Source organism: Cryptotermes secundus, unplaced genomic scaffold (assembly GCF_002891405.2).
Source record: "Cryptotermes secundus unplaced genomic scaffold, Csec_1.0 scaffold354, whole genome shotgun sequence".
Lineage (NCBI taxonomy): Eukaryota > Metazoa > Arthropoda > Insecta > Blattodea > Kalotermitidae > Cryptotermes > Cryptotermes secundus.
The window spans coordinates 330,740-348,036 of NW_019737392.1; the positions used below are offsets into that span (position 1 = coordinate 330,740).

The 17,297-nt window shown below is 35.5% G+C and overlaps 1 protein-coding gene across 19 annotated transcripts in view; it reads left to right on the forward strand.

Moving 5' to 3' along the window:
- The window catches only part of LOC111870292 (calcium-activated potassium channel slowpoke), a 201,517-nt gene extending 190,898 nt beyond the window's left edge, over window positions 1-10,619 (forward strand). For 18 of the 19 annotated variants that reach the window (XM_033753771.1, XM_033753770.1, XM_033753754.1 and 15 more), the window contains 4 exons: window positions 1,362-1,474; window positions 1,974-2,129; window positions 3,959-4,058; window positions 6,165-10,619. In XM_033753771.1, the coding sequence (XP_033609662.1) occupies window positions 1,362-1,474; window positions 1,974-2,129; window positions 3,959-4,058; window positions 6,165-6,245 (450 nt within the window). In that variant the 3' untranslated portion in view covers window positions 6,246-10,619. The remainder of the gene's footprint in view (window positions 1-1,361; window positions 1,475-1,973; window positions 2,130-3,958; window positions 4,059-6,164) is intronic. The other variant, XM_033753772.1, reaches the window with a different exon arrangement.
- Window positions 10,620-17,297: the final 6,678 nt, after the last annotated feature.

The window sequence follows — 17,297 nt, forward strand, 5'->3', positions numbered from 1 at the left end:
TGCTAATTCACACACTCTGCATTTCACTACAACATGTACTAAGTCTCCTCAGTCTGCTGTGTCTTCACCAGTCGCTCCTATGTAATGGCTTCCAAGGCTGTAGGTTCCCCAACTTCCGTGTTCACGTCCTTACAGGCCAGTGACTTTCTTACAACTAACTAACCTCTAGACTTGTACTGCTTTTAACACCCTGGCACAGACCACACAAAAACACCTCTCCCAATGGCTCTTCTGGTGTTACATCACGTGACTGTCACACGGAGTGTGTATAGAACACCACTTCCCAGTGAATCAGTTGGTGCATAATAAGAATCTGTTGCTTACCAGTAGGCATTGTTTACAGAGTCGTTACTTAGCAATGGGTCTAGATGCTACAGTATATTAAATATATGGGCATGGGCATGTGTGTAAACATTTTGTAAATGTACGAAAACAGAGACAATATTTCTAATGATGCTTTGTTGATGAAAGGTGTTTTCTTATTGGTAAAACTATGTGAGGAATAGGCATTTCTGTAAGTGGATGTGCATTAAACTTTTATGAGATTTCATGTTCTCATGGCAGCAGCTATGAAGAATAATGCCTTCTGGGATGTAAGACAGAGTAGATGTTGAAGAAAGCAGTCTTCTGGGATTTGGCACCGTGTATATGTGGTGTTAACCGACGTTTCGGAGGAACGTATCGCCCCCATCTTCAGGGTAGAAGAAAAAGTATAAGAAATCTGCAAGCGACAACACCGTGAGAAACGGTTTTACCGTTTACGTTCCTCCGAAACGTCGGTTAACACCACATATACACGGTGCCAAATCCCAGAAGACTGCTTTCTTCATAGTCACCGCCGTGAAAGCCTCAAATCTTACAGAGTAGATGTTTACTGACATTTTGGACAAATAAGCTTCCTCCAGCTTCAGGGATGAGGAGTTAGCCAAGCATACAAGATAAAAGCCTCAACATGACTTGGACTTGGCACTTCACTTACCTTTCTGTCCTGAAGGTGGAGTCACCACAGTGCTCCAGACTTTCCTCATATATCTACTGGACCACATAACATTACATTCCGAAAGATAATATTCCTCATTTATTATATTTATGAGATTTGAGGATTTCATGGCAGTATAAATTTTGACTGTGGTTTTCATGGTGTGACACTAGTAATCTCATTAGGCAGGTGCCATTTTATATAAATCTGCAGTATCCCTGAAGATATAGGCAGCAATTATCTCTGAATCATTGATAATCACCTATGAGACTACATAGTATGATAACCCAAAAGATCAGAATGTAAACGCATTACATTTGTGAAGTAACCTGACTGTGTTGAGATCATGACTTTCATGAGTGTTTTTTTCATGTGTTTTTAGACATATTTTAATCAGAATGCACTGACACTGATCCGTTCTTTAATCACCGGTGGAGCAACACCTGAGTTGGAGTTGATTTTGGCAGAAGGGGCTGGACTCCGAGGGGGTTACAGGTATGTTCTGTTAGAGTGTAATTTCACCTATAAGTAAAGCTTAAGTTTTAATATGTGTTAGATTATGAAATCCATCTAACTATGAAGTGATATTCATCTTAAAATATTCATCATCATACTGTGTTTGTCATTTCTTTAATTTAAAAGTAAACCACAATCATCACCATAACTGCCATGCTGTTGCCACCGCCACCACGACCACAACCACCACCACCACCGCATGTGCTAAGCTACTTTCTGGGTGACCCTCGTATTTTATTCAAGGGTTCAGATATAAAATATTAATTATATTAATCAGAATTTGAAAATCTGTCATTAAAAGTTCTGAAGTATGTGGAATGTTTGCAACATCTGTGATCAGAACTGTATGTTGGAAATGAGACAGAAAGTAAAAAGTGTTCTGAAACTTGCTTGTATTACTTTTTTGTTTTAGAACACTGACTATAGTACCATATTTCTGAGCCACCATACTTAAAAAATCTTGTTGTTATGTTGACAGCACTGCGGATAGCTTGTCAAATCGTGACCGGTGTCGAGTGGGACAGATCTCGCTATATGATGGCCCACTGGCACAGTTTGGTGAGGCAGGAAAATATGGAGACTTGTTTGTTGCAGCCCTGAAGTCTTATGGCATGCTGTGCATAGGTCTTTATAGGTAATTACCTGCTCTAGTTTGCTGTAGCTTACATACTTCAAGCAACACAAAGGTCCAGCAGGATCAGAATAGAAGTCTGAAAATCTGTTGTAGATCCTGCCTGTACAATATTGTCATTTACTGCACTTTGATTGAATTACTGCTGTAATGTCCACCGAAATCTTCATTTTTCTCAAAATTCATTTATGAATTTGACAAGCCTTGGAGAATTTGTCTATATTTATGAAATGAACTAGGATTCTCCATTGTCCTAAATGTACATTATTAGCATAAGAAAACACAACCTAACAAAATACATAGCACACAAGGAACAAACAAAATTGAATTCTTGAATCCAACTATTTAAAATTACCCTATATTCTTGATTATCTGTATGCAGATTATCCAGTTCCACTTATCCATCTGTTTGTCTCTCTATACATGAAACAAATTAAGACCCACTGGATGGATTGTAATGAAATTTGATATTAGAGAAATTTATGAACCATGTTGAGCCATTCAATTTTCATTTCAATTGGACAGCTTTAACACCCATTTAACATGAAGGCATATATTAATTTCTGAACATATCTTGAGTGTAAATCATGAAATAGTTACTGTGAAAATTGTTCTGAACAAATTATATAGAGAAAATCGAGACAAATATTACACACTGAGTACACTTCACCCTAAATCATATGGATTTGATATAAACAAGCCAAACACTATGCATACATTTAAGAAATTTTGTACTTGGCAGTCTTCAAGGTCTTCTGGTCATGAAATTATGTATGATAATAGGTCTTCAATATATATATATATATATATATATAATTTGTTCAGTTAGTTTTGTTGTGGAATATAAAGTTGCATTCATATTAAGCCATAAATTTGATAACAGTAACTATTCAAAAGAACACCTAGCTGTATGTGACATGATAATGCTATTGTAGCAGAACATGGAGGCAATTAATTAAATATCATTAAATTTTGTTTATTTACTGTATTCATATATTTCATTTCAATTTATTTGATGTGTATGTTTATGTAACTCAGCAAGTGGGTTAACTTATCACAGCGTTTTGTCCATTCATTGCTTACTTTGGCCATACACCCTCAGTTTGATTGGTTGGTTTTCAAGCTGTTTTACTGTTGCTTCATCAGAATTTAAAGTTGTCCTTATTCTGGCTTATTTGATTCATTTGGATACAGCAATTTCATGAAGTGATAAATTTGGCCATTCATCCAGAAACAGTATGGACGGTTTCCAGGTGCCTATTGATGCAAATGCCATTGTTGAGTTGTATTCTCATGTATGTTCTATGTGGCTATTTACCTCACATGTATCCCCTATAAGAGTAATCAAGTGGCGTCTCCATTGGCATTCCCACAGACTTGTTCCAATTGACAGGGAGCTGAAACATACCTAATCATTTTATTATGGAGATTGAAGGTTGTGGTATTCAAGTTCTGTAGGGAGTTAAATAATATATCTCTACATTATTAATTTTGGTCTTAAATTATTATACAATATAAAATATTTCCATGTGGTCAGTTGCTTTATTTATATTTAATTACTTTCATATATGATCATGTATCCTGTCAAATAATATTGTAAATGAAGGAATATGATAAAATGGAATGAGTGAGAGCTATTATGCTGTTATTATAAAATTGAACAAGTTCAGTAATGCTGAATTAAAAGATGTGCATATAGGAATGGCAAACATGAATTTGGTTTTGTCAGCTAAGCATACTGTGTAGACTTGATTTTGCTGGCTTTATGCTGTGGTTGAGCTGTTGTCTTGGTTATGTAGTCAGTTCATACTTATGGTGTGTGCCATATATTGGCTTAGGTTTCGGGACACGAGTTCATCATGTGATGCCTCATCGAAGCGGTATGTGATAACAAACCCTCCAGATGACTTCTCATTGCTGCCAACAGATCAGGTGGGCTACTTTTTCAATTATCATTTTCATTCAATAACATTTTTTCTGTTGGTTGTTTTGTTGTTTAACAGTGCCTTCACAATATAGCTTGCCTTTGTTATATAGTGTCAGATGCCACAACTGATGAATTGGAAAGGATTTGGAAGGAAGGAATGGTAGCCTAATAAAGGTACTGCCCTTGCATTTACTAAAGGGACTGAGTAAAACCATGAAAAACCTCAGTCAGGATAGCCAATACCCCAGCTGAGACCCAAACTGAGTAACTCTTGAACACAAGTCTACAGCATTACTTCTGAATTGACCTGTTGAGTTCTTCCATGCTATATTGACTCCACACATTTACTGGTTTTCACCTGACAGGTTGAAGTTCACTGCATGCCAGTTCTTATCCTGTGAAGACACAGACTGTTGCAACTGTCTATGTGAAGATCGTTTTCTCCCACAGACATCACTCAAATGTGGAGAAATTTTAAGTGGAGCTTGTTGAAACACAAAAAAAATCAGATATACAGGTACTATTGATTGTCTTTCATTTGTCACCCTCTGCTTCAGTTTTTATTGTACAGTCAGAATTCAGTTTTCATGAAAAAATAACTGATGCCAGCAGGTAAAATCCCCAAATACAGCATCTTCTCTCTTTGCTTGTATTCTCCCATATGCATTCCTCCTTCCTGCCCTCACTTGATATCTGAAACTAGTTCGTCTCTTCATTACTTGTTTATTAGGAATCTTCTTCTGTTGTTGTCCATACTGCTGTACTTTTCATTTCACAGATTGTTGTTTCAGATGTTCTAATGTTGAACAAGTTGGCTCAAGAGATAGTATTTTTTATTTGTTTTTGGCAGGTGCCTGAACCAAGACACCAACTATCATGACTGAAGTTCATCGTGGTTTTCCTCAGTACCTGAAGGCATGTGTTGGGGGTAGTATCTGTAATTAGGCCAATTTGTCCCTTTCAATTCAGTGTTCACTTACCACCCTACCATTCAACATTATATGGTTGTTGATACTGATAGTGTTCTTAAATAAACAAACAAACAAACAAACAAACAAATTGATTTGTGTCATTTTGTTCTGTCACACTACTAATTACAGAGTGGATAATTTTCAGTCCAGTGTGACGTACTAGTTTACAACACTTCAGTCTTTTTCACCTTACATGTTTAGATTCAAAAGAATCATCCTCATAGGTGCACCACTACGATCAGGAAACACTGTCACATAAGGTGTTTTAACCATATGCACTTAAGCTATGAATAATGCTCACTATATAAATTTTGTTATTATCACGGTTGGTTTTGGTGTTTGTCCCAGGCATTCACGATGGCGCTTCTTGAAGAGTAGACTTACATATGATGCTGTTACTTTTAAGCATATTTGCTGGGTATTCTGACTGGGATTTTCCACTGCACACGATATGATATTCACTTTTTCATACATTAGCCTCCCAATGTATTTAAAATTTTCTTTTCGTGTAAGAAATATATTATTATGTTAAAATATCATGAGCCGACATTGGGTCATGTTGTTTTCCTCCTGATGGTGGGAGATGTTGTTTATTTCTCTTGATTTTATGTTCTTATTATTATTCGCGTAGTTTACGTGCGTGCTGTGTTGTTTGTACTGTACACATGACACAGCACGCACGTAAACTACATGTAAACTAATGTTTACAATATGTGTGCTAACCCCAGGCTCCAGTCAGATACCCAGCCACTGTTTACAAGTTTTACGCTAGTAGTACCCAACTACTATCTCACATCTGACCACTATCTACAAGTTCTGTGCCTGGCTGCTGGTTTGAGACCTGACTACTATTCACGAGGCCTGGTGCTGTTGTATCCTGGCCACTGTTTACAAGTCCTGTGCTAGTACCTGTTTGCTATTTGAAACACTACACTATTTCCATGTTCTGAAGTGCCAAACTAATATTTCAGACATGACCACTGTTTACCAGTTCTGTGGTAGTACTTGGCTATGATTCAGGCTCATGCTACTGTCTTAAACCTGGCATTTAATTGAACATTTATGGTACTTTGAATGTTAATTACAATTTATTCTTGTATGTAAATCACTCAACATGAGTCTGAGCATTGATTTTTGCAGGTGTTTGTCCTAATGCAGTTTGACCCAGGGCTGGAGTACAAACCCAACAGAGGAACACGAGGAAAAGATGACAATTCCTGACTATTGCTCTGTAGCGCCCTCACTGATGGGCCTTACTCCTACATCTAGGCCACCTGCTCAATGCCTAAGTTCAACTGTTGCCATCGAGTTGGTGAAGCATCTATCTCGCCATCGAGTTGGTCAAGCATCTGTCTTCATCAGGGAGGAAATTTTGCAAGCCACTTGAAATGATAATACCATCTAGCAGTCACGTGTTTACGTTCATTAGTTTTGCTGCAGTTTGTAGGGCTAGATCTCTCCTTTTTGTCTTTTCCAGAATCACTGTCAGCTATGGCACAACAGGAAACTGTCACCTTTGACCATGTGTCTAGTGAAATGGAGAATACCATTATTACACAGTTAGGTGTTTTGAATACAAAGCAAGATTAATCCTTACACTTATAGTGCTGTCCAGACAAGTTATAAATGAGTTCCACTTTATGCCTTCAGAACTACTGAAGCTTAGCTGGTTTTTGTTGTAGTGCATATGCTCAACTTCAGTTCTACCCAACAATGAACAATTAAAGTGACCACTGCTTGCATGAAAGCAGAGGTTAGTTTATTGTGATTAATATATCCAAAACCTACAAACTCCAAAGAAGTCTTCAATAAGAGTGACTTAAAATGTTGTCTCACTGTCAAAATCTGCATCTGTAAAAATAGGAACATGGTTCATAGTACAGATAACAGCAATCTAATTTGTTGTGTATAAATACGTCATATTATTTTTTGGAGTTTGTACACTTTTGGAACACTGGTGATGCTGTTGGGCATTGTATGTTGTGTTCATGAGATTACATTCAAGTGGGAATTTAAGACATTGCAAGCTCCTTTATGCAAGTGGAAGAAGAGGCAAAGACTGACTGCTGATGGCAGGATCCCATCACCAGGAGTATAGGCTTCTGTTGGGTCATGGGGGTTCCATCTAGTGACCCCCTCTGACCAGCATCTAATTTGGGGGTTGCTACTAAATAAAACCAAAAAGGAAAGACTCTTTACATAAATAAAGAGATTGCAACTGGACATTTTTTAAAACAAAACACCCAGTAGAATTATTGGACTTTACACTCATGACATTTTGTCTTTCCATTTTTGCAGTCCATTTCAGATGTATGACAAGGTGTTGCAGACATTGTGCTTGATTGAAATTCCTGTTAAAGAGAAGGAGGTTAATGTCGGAGTAGCAAAGTTTGTATCGTTGGAAAGTCAGTTCCATTCCTTCCTAATTTAATTTTGGTGCAGCATTTGTGATTTTATATATGTTCACCTGGTCATCTCAAATCTCATGTGCTTGCAGTGGTACAGACTGAAATGTTGTGTGTTGTTTCTCTATTACAAGAACTAATTTCTTTGTGCAATTCAGATATTCCTTTCTTCGGTAAAGCCAAGTAGTTTTGCTCTAAGACAAGATACAGTGTAGTTTGTTGGAAAATATTAAGCAAAACTGACTTTCCAGTAACAAACTTTATGGTGCCTGGTGATGCATAGGGGGAAGGGGGGTTGGCACCTGTACTTTATACACAGATATATGATCAGTGTGTGGTTTTGTTTGTTGGTTATACTATGCCTGAGTTGGTCCCAGACATAAACTCATGTATAGTGGCTGGTCCACTCAAAGAGAGAACTTGGAAAGTCGAGAAGCAATCTTGCTCTATTACAATCATATTGAATCTTTTGGAGGACAGAACTCTGTTTTTACCCCCCGATGTTCCAGAAGATTCTTTTGTTGGCTGCATTGATATCAGTGGTACAGTTGTTGTTTCCTATATTCTCACTGGTGTGCATGTGTGATTTTTATTCATACTTTTTTATTATTTTTTCACAATCCTTTTTAAAATGTATCATTAGCCTTCATGTTCTAAATATATGTGTCAGTTGGCTGAGGGGTTCACATTCTGCTGATTTTGAGGAAACAGAGCTTTCTGTTTCAGAGTCTTGTAAATGGTATTGTAGTTTAATAGAGATATGGGCTTTCTATCTTAATATTGTTAATCCTTTGTCGATATTATAGTCCACTAATTTGTTGCCCTGTTTTCCTTTTCACGTTCCTTATGTGAGAATTCTTTGTTTACACGTCAGTATGTGTGAAGGGGCCCTGAGCCATCTGTCACATGTTTGTAGAATGTGGCTTCCTTAGTCCACTTACATGTGGATGCAGTGTGGAATGTATCCTCATGCACAGTGAAAAGTGTGAGTTCATTTTTTTACACTTGCATGTGATTATCATCATTGTCAGAATTTGCAGCAATGGACATTGTCTTTTTTAAAGGAAGTACTAATGGAAGAAACGCAGAGGAAAGCGGAAACTTGTTGTAAACAATTATTAAGTCTCAAGTTAAAGGTACTTTTTGCATAAAATCACATTTCTTGCACCTTGATGTGCAGAAAAAATTAAACAATTTTTTTTCACCTGTGTGTCTTGTTCAATTGCAAGTCATTTTTTTAATATTATAAATTATTAATTCATGCGCATTCATTGGAAGTAAGGAAGAAAGACAAAAGCTAAAAAATAAATAAGTAAATAATAATAATAATAATAATATAATAACTGTTTTGTATATTTTTGTGCAAAGAAAGCTCAGAATATTTGTTATTGGAGTAATGTGACTACTCTTCATTGTTGACAGTTCTATTGGTCTAAAAGTTTCACTAGATTTTTATGAATCAACTCAATGCTAGTTCAAGTGCTGATAATACTCTAAAATAAGACTCCATATGGTGGTGCCACTATGTGGATTGTGTCACATGTATCACTGCACACATGCTGTAGAGTTGGCACCCATTCATCCCATCAGAAGCATTTTAATTGCATGGTAACTTGAAAACACCAGACAGATCTCATAATTTAGAGTTATATCAGTATTATATGGTCTTGGTTTTTCCAGTCAAGTTTTAATAACATTAAAATAATTTTAGCCTTTTATGTCAGGAATAATAATACAATGAACATTCCACCACAATCTCTTCCTTAGATGTTCTGTTGCATAAATAGCAGAAATTAATACATAAATAATAATATTAAATATCAGTGCTGAAATATTGTTTTTTTATAAACTTATATTTTTGTATCCTGATTTAATTCAGTAAATTATGTGGGATTTTAAAATGAATGAACATTATATAATTACATGTTTAACACTGTTCTTACATATTTGCTACACTTTAAGAGGAAGAAAACGGGGTTGAGTTTGACATTAATTCACTTTTGATTACAGTTACTGCATGAATAGATCTCATAACTGCAGTATAAATTGCAGATGTTTGAGTATATTAATGTAGTGATCATGTCAGAGTGAGAAACCTGTCTGGAATTTCAACACTGTTTTATCCTATATACAGAATGTTCCAGGAGGGAAGGTCAATCTAAGAAAAAAGTGTACAGGTACATGTGTCCTATTCTAAATGGTTTCCGAGATAGAACCATTTCACTGTACAGTTACAAAATTGTTGATATGAAAGAGATACTATGTACTGTTTCTAATACTGGTATTTATTGTTAAAGTGACAAAGTTGGTACAATTCACCTAGTATAATACATTTCTTGAAATTTCACCAACATCAATGTACTTTGCAACTTCTGTGAGGACATGGTGTGTTGCTCATCTGTACAATGTACAGTGTACTGTAAAGTGAAATAACTCTATCTCAGAAACAATTTGGAATAGGACATATGTACATACACATTTTTTTGCCTAGAATGACCGATACTATGACCTCCCAGAATACTGGCCTTTCCTTCTGGGACACCTTGTATATGTCAGATAACTTAATTGATAACAGAACTTTACATTGTCATATTCACTGAATTAAAGACAGAAAACTCATTTCACATTAAATTAAAAAGTACAGAGTCAAAAAACATATAATATTACATTTATTTTCCATTTGCACAACAATTATACAGATGTGAAGTTTGAGGTTCTCACAATGGTGAATATGAAGGTGATTGTGCCCTAGATAATGACACTGTGTAGTCTGGTAGACATATACCAATATTTCAGAAGAAAATTTCTACCACATTACCTGGCATTATGTCCCAGAAGGTAGTAATCCTCAATTATAGAGATTAATATAAGAAGTGAAATTTCAGCCAGAAATTGCCTTAATAGTGTTACTGTTCACCTAGTAACATTAACCAAACATTTATATAATTGTTGTAGAGATAGAAAACACACGTCATAATATAAAACAAATACACAATACAGTATAGAATGGAATGCTTCAGTACAGTCATATAACATATCAGTAATTCCATATGGTCATAATGTGACCCAATACAAAACCTAACAAGATAACCCATTAAGAAGTTAGATGTACACAACCTTAGTAGGCAATAGCAATAACAATAGAATACGCACTGCATAGTATAAAAGTAAAAAGTAAAGTTGTCCCTATGCTTAACTAATTAAGCACTATGACATGAAGGCATATTGGGGAGTGGATGTATAGATCCACATTTTCTTGACCTTGGTGTTAGCTGGAGGTGAGTGGTCAGCTTCACGCCCCAGCCACTTTGCTCCTGAGGAAACAGCCCACAGTACCCATTGGAAAGGAGGTTAGGTGGACCCCAAAACTTGTCCGGTCAACTTGGAGAAGAGAAAATTCTTGACCCTACTCAGATTTGAACTCCGACGCCTCAGTCATCCAGCTAGTTACTGGACTGACTAAGCTATAGTGTAATTAATTAAAATTTAATATATCATTTGGGCCTTATCATTAAGAGTTATAAGTTAGTCACAAATTTTAAAATAGTACAACTTCTGACTTCAATTCTTCATATGTTCCCATTCTCATTCCATTCATGTTGAGTTTAGTCATCATGAAATGTTAAAGACTCTGCATGATCTTTCAGTTAATGACTTTCTGACTTTACTTAATTCAAACATACTGTTGCTTTATTAAAATACAATAATTATTATAAACTGATATATATTCTAATATTTCTTTCTTTTGGTGAGCAATTAATGGTCATGACACTTACTAAACTTTTAAGAACTTATAAGTTTAAAAATATTCACTTGGACTTATATGTCTGCTTGTTATAGAATATTTAAGTGGTTAAGTAACAACATAACTATGCACTATCGGTGCCTACATTTTTTTTTTTTAATTTTGTAAACAAGACTAATTTTTGTAAGCAACAAGAAACTAGACAGAATTTGGTGGGCATGATGTTACAATTTGTGTAGTTGATGGTTGCCAGCTCCACAGTTAGTAGCCAGTTTTCTTCACAGCTTTAAAAAGAATTTAGCAAATTAAAGATTTCAGATTACTCCACATCATCTATAGTGGTGGTGAATGTGATGATTATTGGTTGCAAGTAGTGATTGCTGTATTTGCTGTAAAATTCAGACAAAAATGATGCCTGGACAAGGAATCAAAATGAGATATTTCATTTTAGAGCGGAGAAATTTATTTGTAATGTACTTGTTACATTACTGAAACCAACCCAGAAATGTCAGTACCAGGAGATTCCTTGTTTTAACATCAATTTGTCTTCTTAACTGCAGTAGGTATTATGACCCCTGTGGAGGTCACAAAAAAAAACCTATATGGGAGGGTGCAGAAAAAGAAATAAATTCATAGAAAAGAAGGCTTAAACAATGGAAGAGAAAGTACAATTATATAATATAATAAAAATTGTATATTTCATTATGTATGTTGACATCAGTTGTTGAATATTGTTAGCTATTTTTCATTAGTCATGAATTTTGCACCTGCCCAATGATGGGTCTTGTCAATGGCAAATAGTTGAGATAGGAGAATGATGAGGTTATGTAAATGTAAACTGATTATTGTGATATAATTGGCCAAAATGTTGAATATTAGCCCGTATCTTGCTCCTTTTTCTGGGGTATTTTGTTTATGATAAATATCTGAATTCACCTAATGGTCCTTTCATGTGTTCTACAGCTCAATACTACGAAATGTTTAGCTGCAGTTTAATATCAATTTGACAGAGTTTTATTTCAGTCCTAACCTTTCTATCTTCTGAGAAGATAAATTCCTTCATATACTTCAGAGTTAAATGCATAAGAGCAATAATTTCAGTTGAGCTATAACTTTTTCTTCAGTTATATTCGGTATGTAAATAGCTGCATTCATGAAATGTCACTTCAATTTGTTTCTTGTTATGACAAAAGATCCTGAAGTTAAACTTTGTCAGTGAAGACTGCAGCAGCATGGACAGCAGCATGTGATTTACCATTTCTCTGTCTCTCATGTAACAACAGAAGAGGACTATAAAACACTTGTTTGTTCAAACTTTTATCCTGACATTTAAACAGCACAATTACATTCCTTGCCTTGTATATTTAGACCTTTTCAAAATGAATTCAAAAGTATTCATTGATTTTCTTATGGCTGGATGTAATATTCATGTGCCATTAGCATCTGAACATTTTTCTGTCTTTTCAGTGATGTGAAAGTAGAGATATGATTACAGATACAACCTCTTTATTTACCATCACAACACAACAAATATCAAGATTAATGCCTAGTCTCCCTACAGAACGGACAATACTTTGTAAGATGAGGCACTGACTAAACAGTAAGTAATATATACAATATCTTCAATATCAAAATCAATTGTTGATTCTGACAAAATTTAATACTATTACTTTCATATCATTTTCAGATTAACATTAATTTACTACATCATGAGCCTCCTATACAATCTTATATACAAAAAAGAAAATAGAATATTCCAATTTGTCCATGGGAATGCAACGAAATTACAAAACCAACGACTGATTCGATGATATAAAACATCAATCTAAAAATGTTATTCTTGTTTTATACTATAACTTATGTTTTATATAATCTGATATATTGTATTTTTTACGTCAAGTGTTTTATATGATTAATAGTATTGTATCCAATTTTACTGGTACTGCAGTTCAGTGGTGTATATATGTTAATCATGTATTTGCCTGATGATGGCTACTGATAGCCGAAACATGTAGCAGAGCCGAAACTAGGCACTGATCTTGATATTTGTTGTGCTGTGACGGTTAATTAAGAGGTTGTATATTGTAACACAACAGGATGCATGAAATGAAAAATATGATTACAGAGGCTATGTAAAATCTGCTGTGAGCTGAAACATAGCTACAGTTAAGTTCCCTTTCCTGTTTTAGACTCTTCTTATAGTTTATAGTATAATATCTGACCATAGGTTGCTGTGACATGTAGGTCACACTCTTATTTTGTGATAAACATTTAATGTTTTTAATTTTTCACAAGAATTTGCAACACATCTAATATATAGTAGAAACTTCACCCCTGTTACTTGTAATCTGCCTATATTTCTGTTCCTTTCACTAAAGTAGGCAAATAGTCACATTTTCATTAACACTGAACTTTAGTCCAGTTCACTTCTTTTCATTTTATATGGCGCATTCATTTACTGCCACCTCCTTTCACATCAGCTCTCTTTCATTTACCCATATTAACTACACACAGCAGATATTAAAAATGCAGTTTTAAAAGGGAATGATATGAAAAACCAAAAAGATGCCTTTCACAAACAGGGTCATAAGTATGTAAATCATATAATACAGTGACTGAAATTCGTGCAGAATTTAAAGTGAAATGGTGATATGGAACTTATGGTATAAACAAGGAGGGATTATTATGGTTATGGTCTCCTGAGATGTGATGCCATATAGTTTGGTAGATAGTTACCAACGTTTAGGAGTGGTCTGATGCCTCCATCTTCACTTTTATACCATGAAGATGGAGGCATCAGACCACTCCTAAACGTTGGTACTTATCTACCTAGCCAGTAGCATTACATCCCAGGAGACAGCAGTCTTAATACTTATTCACTCTCACAAGAACCTCAGATATTGCAAAAGAAAGAAAATCCCCCCCACCTCCAAAAGGGGGCATATAAAATAAGACCTGAAAGTAGAAACACTACAGGAAAGCCTGGTGAATTTAAAGGTGCATGGGCTTGTGGATGACTATAAAATTCCTTTGATAGCATTAAGATGGGAATGAATGATCATTAGCAAGACCTAGAAGTAGGTGGATAGAAGAAGTTAGAAGGTACAAAAAGAGAGCAAGGGCAGAGTGGACAAAGAGTAGTGCTTAAATACAGGAATATTTCAGGAATCTTTATCATATGACAAATCTCCCACATGGAAATATCAATGGATGATGAAAGTATTTGAACAGCAGTGGTCATGATGAATTCCATCTTTTGGTATTTAACAGCATGTAGTCTTGTGGAAGTCAACTGATATTTTGGAGGAACAACTTCAGTTAAAAGCAGTCTTCTGGGATTTGGCACCGTGTATATGTGGTGTTAACCGACGTTTCGGAGGAACGTATCGCCTCCATCTTCAGGGTAGAAATTCTACCCTGAAGATGCTTTCTTCATAGTCACCGCCGTGAAAGCCTCAAATCTTACAACTTCAGTTAACTTTTGTAACCATACTGCCAACCTCAGCTTGATTTAATTTAGTATCATGTATTGATCCATGTTATTTACCATGTTTGATTAGGTTTACTTGTACATACAGTAAATGGACGAGGGTTACATAGGCTATTTCTTGCTCTCAAGAAGGAGGCTTAGCCCGACTCGAATGAAAAAAGAAAGAAAAAGGACTGGTTAACGCAGAAGCAAAGTGAAACAGGAAGGACCCCCAAAGCTTTTCTTAGAATTTTACTCGAAATATCGCTTATCGGAATCCTTTGAGAATACGATATGTGACAGTTTTTGAACATCGTAAATTTGAGAGTGGCGTTTCCTTAGACCCAAACCAAGGGTAGCATTTATCAAGCTACTGTCAAAAATTAAGTTAAGTCCTTAGAGCCCAAATTCCCTGGGATCCTTAAATAGATTGGATGAATAGTTAATGAAGTGTACTCCTATTTTTCAAAAGTGACCAATCCTCAAAATTTAGGGAGTTGGCTTGTGGGCTGACCCGAGGAAGTCAGTACTGCGAGTTTTGAGAAAAGTCATTCTGAGTTAATTGTTTTCCGACTCAAGAACCATCCGGACGCAAAATCTGCATCCGTCCGAAATTTGTTATAAATTATGTGAAATTTGTGGACTTACTACGCTTAAATTATTCTAAAGTATAACCTCTGTGTCATAAAGGGTGATTGAAATGGTAAATTAAGGTACAAGTTATGTGGAAGTTATAATATCAGAATTATATTTGAAACCCAGTAAACAGTTCAGTATTCAAACGACAATCAGTGTGATACTCAACTTAATAAGCAAGTGTAACCAAGTATTTCCAAGGCAGTCATCATCAACCTTGTAGGAATAAAGTATGTGTGTGTGTGTGTGTGTGTGTTATAACAGGAGTTTCCACTCCCCTTTCTGAGCAAGACCCTGCCAAACGACCTTGAGAACAGAATCTTAGCTCTACTGGAGAACTAGCTACCCCACAACAGCATTCCCTTATCAATCCTTCACCCCTTTCAAAATCTGTAGACTGATAGTTTACTATCACCCAAACTAAACCCCATTATCCTAAAGATCAGAGGTGTGTAAGTATGATAAGTGGAGCAGGGTAAAGCCAGCTGTAGCCGCCGCCACCAGCAGCCAGCGACGACAGTTAATGTAAGTGGACAGACAGAGTGGACGGGATAAAGAAATTGGCAGCAACGTAAGGGCAGGGCGGTTCCAAACGGAAATTTGAGCAGCGACGTGGAGAGAAACGGTTATACTTTCAACAGACTACACAGCATTATATTCCAGAAAATAGACCTCTTCAACTCTTGAAATGTTACAGGAAGAAGTGAACCTCTACATGAGCATACGATTAATAACAATTGGATTACTAGAGGGATAATGATTTCATGTAGAAGAAAAAGAGAACTATTTTTGCAAAGAAGGTACTGTGATAATTTAGATCTTAAAATATACTATAATCAATATTGCAAAGAATTATCAAGAGTGATCATAGCGGCAAAGAAATCATATTATAATAAAATTATGTTCAATTCCAATAATAAAATGAAAAGTATTTGGGAAATAATAAATGAGGACAAAGGGATATCAAAAAAGGATAAAGGTATTCATTCTATATTTGTAGATAAGAAATTAATAAGGAATTGGAATAAAATTGCAAATGAAGAAAGCAGTTTTCTGGGATTTGGCACCGTGTATATGTGGTGTTAACCGACGTTTCGGAGGAACGTATCGCCTCCATCTCCAGGGTAGAAGAAAAAAAATATAAGAAATCTGCAAGCGAAGAGACCGTGAGAACCGGTAAAAGCAGACCGGTTCTCACAGTCTCTTCGATTGCAGATTTCTTATATTTTTTTTCTTCTACCCTGGAGATGGAGGCGATACGTTCCTCCGAAACGTCGGTTAACACCACATATACACGGTGCCAAATCCCAGAAAACTGCTTTCTTCATAGTCACCGCCGTGAAAGCCTCAAATCTTACAAAATTGCAAATGTTTTCAACAAGTACTTTTTTATCTATAGCTGATTCTGTTATTCCAAATAATAACATATATCCAAATGTGAAACTACTCCAACCGATTACTTAGTAGATTCATTTAACGGACCTTTTACCAAGATGAAATGGCAGTATGCCTCCACTCAGGAAATCGCAAAAATTATTAAGACACTGAAGACTAAAAATTCCAGTGGATATGATGAAATCTCCAATAAAATATTAAAACTAGGCCTTCCATTTATAATTTCCTCATTTACTCATATTTGTAATGCAATACTTAACACTGGTGTCTTCCTTGATAGACTGTAATTTGCCATAGTCAGACCACTATTTAAAATAGGGAAAATGTCATGATGTATCTAACTATAGGCCTATATCCCTGCTAACTTTTTTTTTCTAATTGAAAAACTTATGTATGCTAGACTTATTACACATATTGAAACAAATTTGTTGATTCAAGAACAGTATGGTTTTAGATCACATTCTTTGACTGAGAAAGCAGCCTTTTTATTGATTGATAGCATCTTATCTGCGATGAATAACAAACTATTGGTGGGAGGCATTTTCTGTGATTTACAGAAAGCATTTGATTGTATTAATCACAAAACATTATTGGAAAAATTAATATTCTATGGAATAGATGGG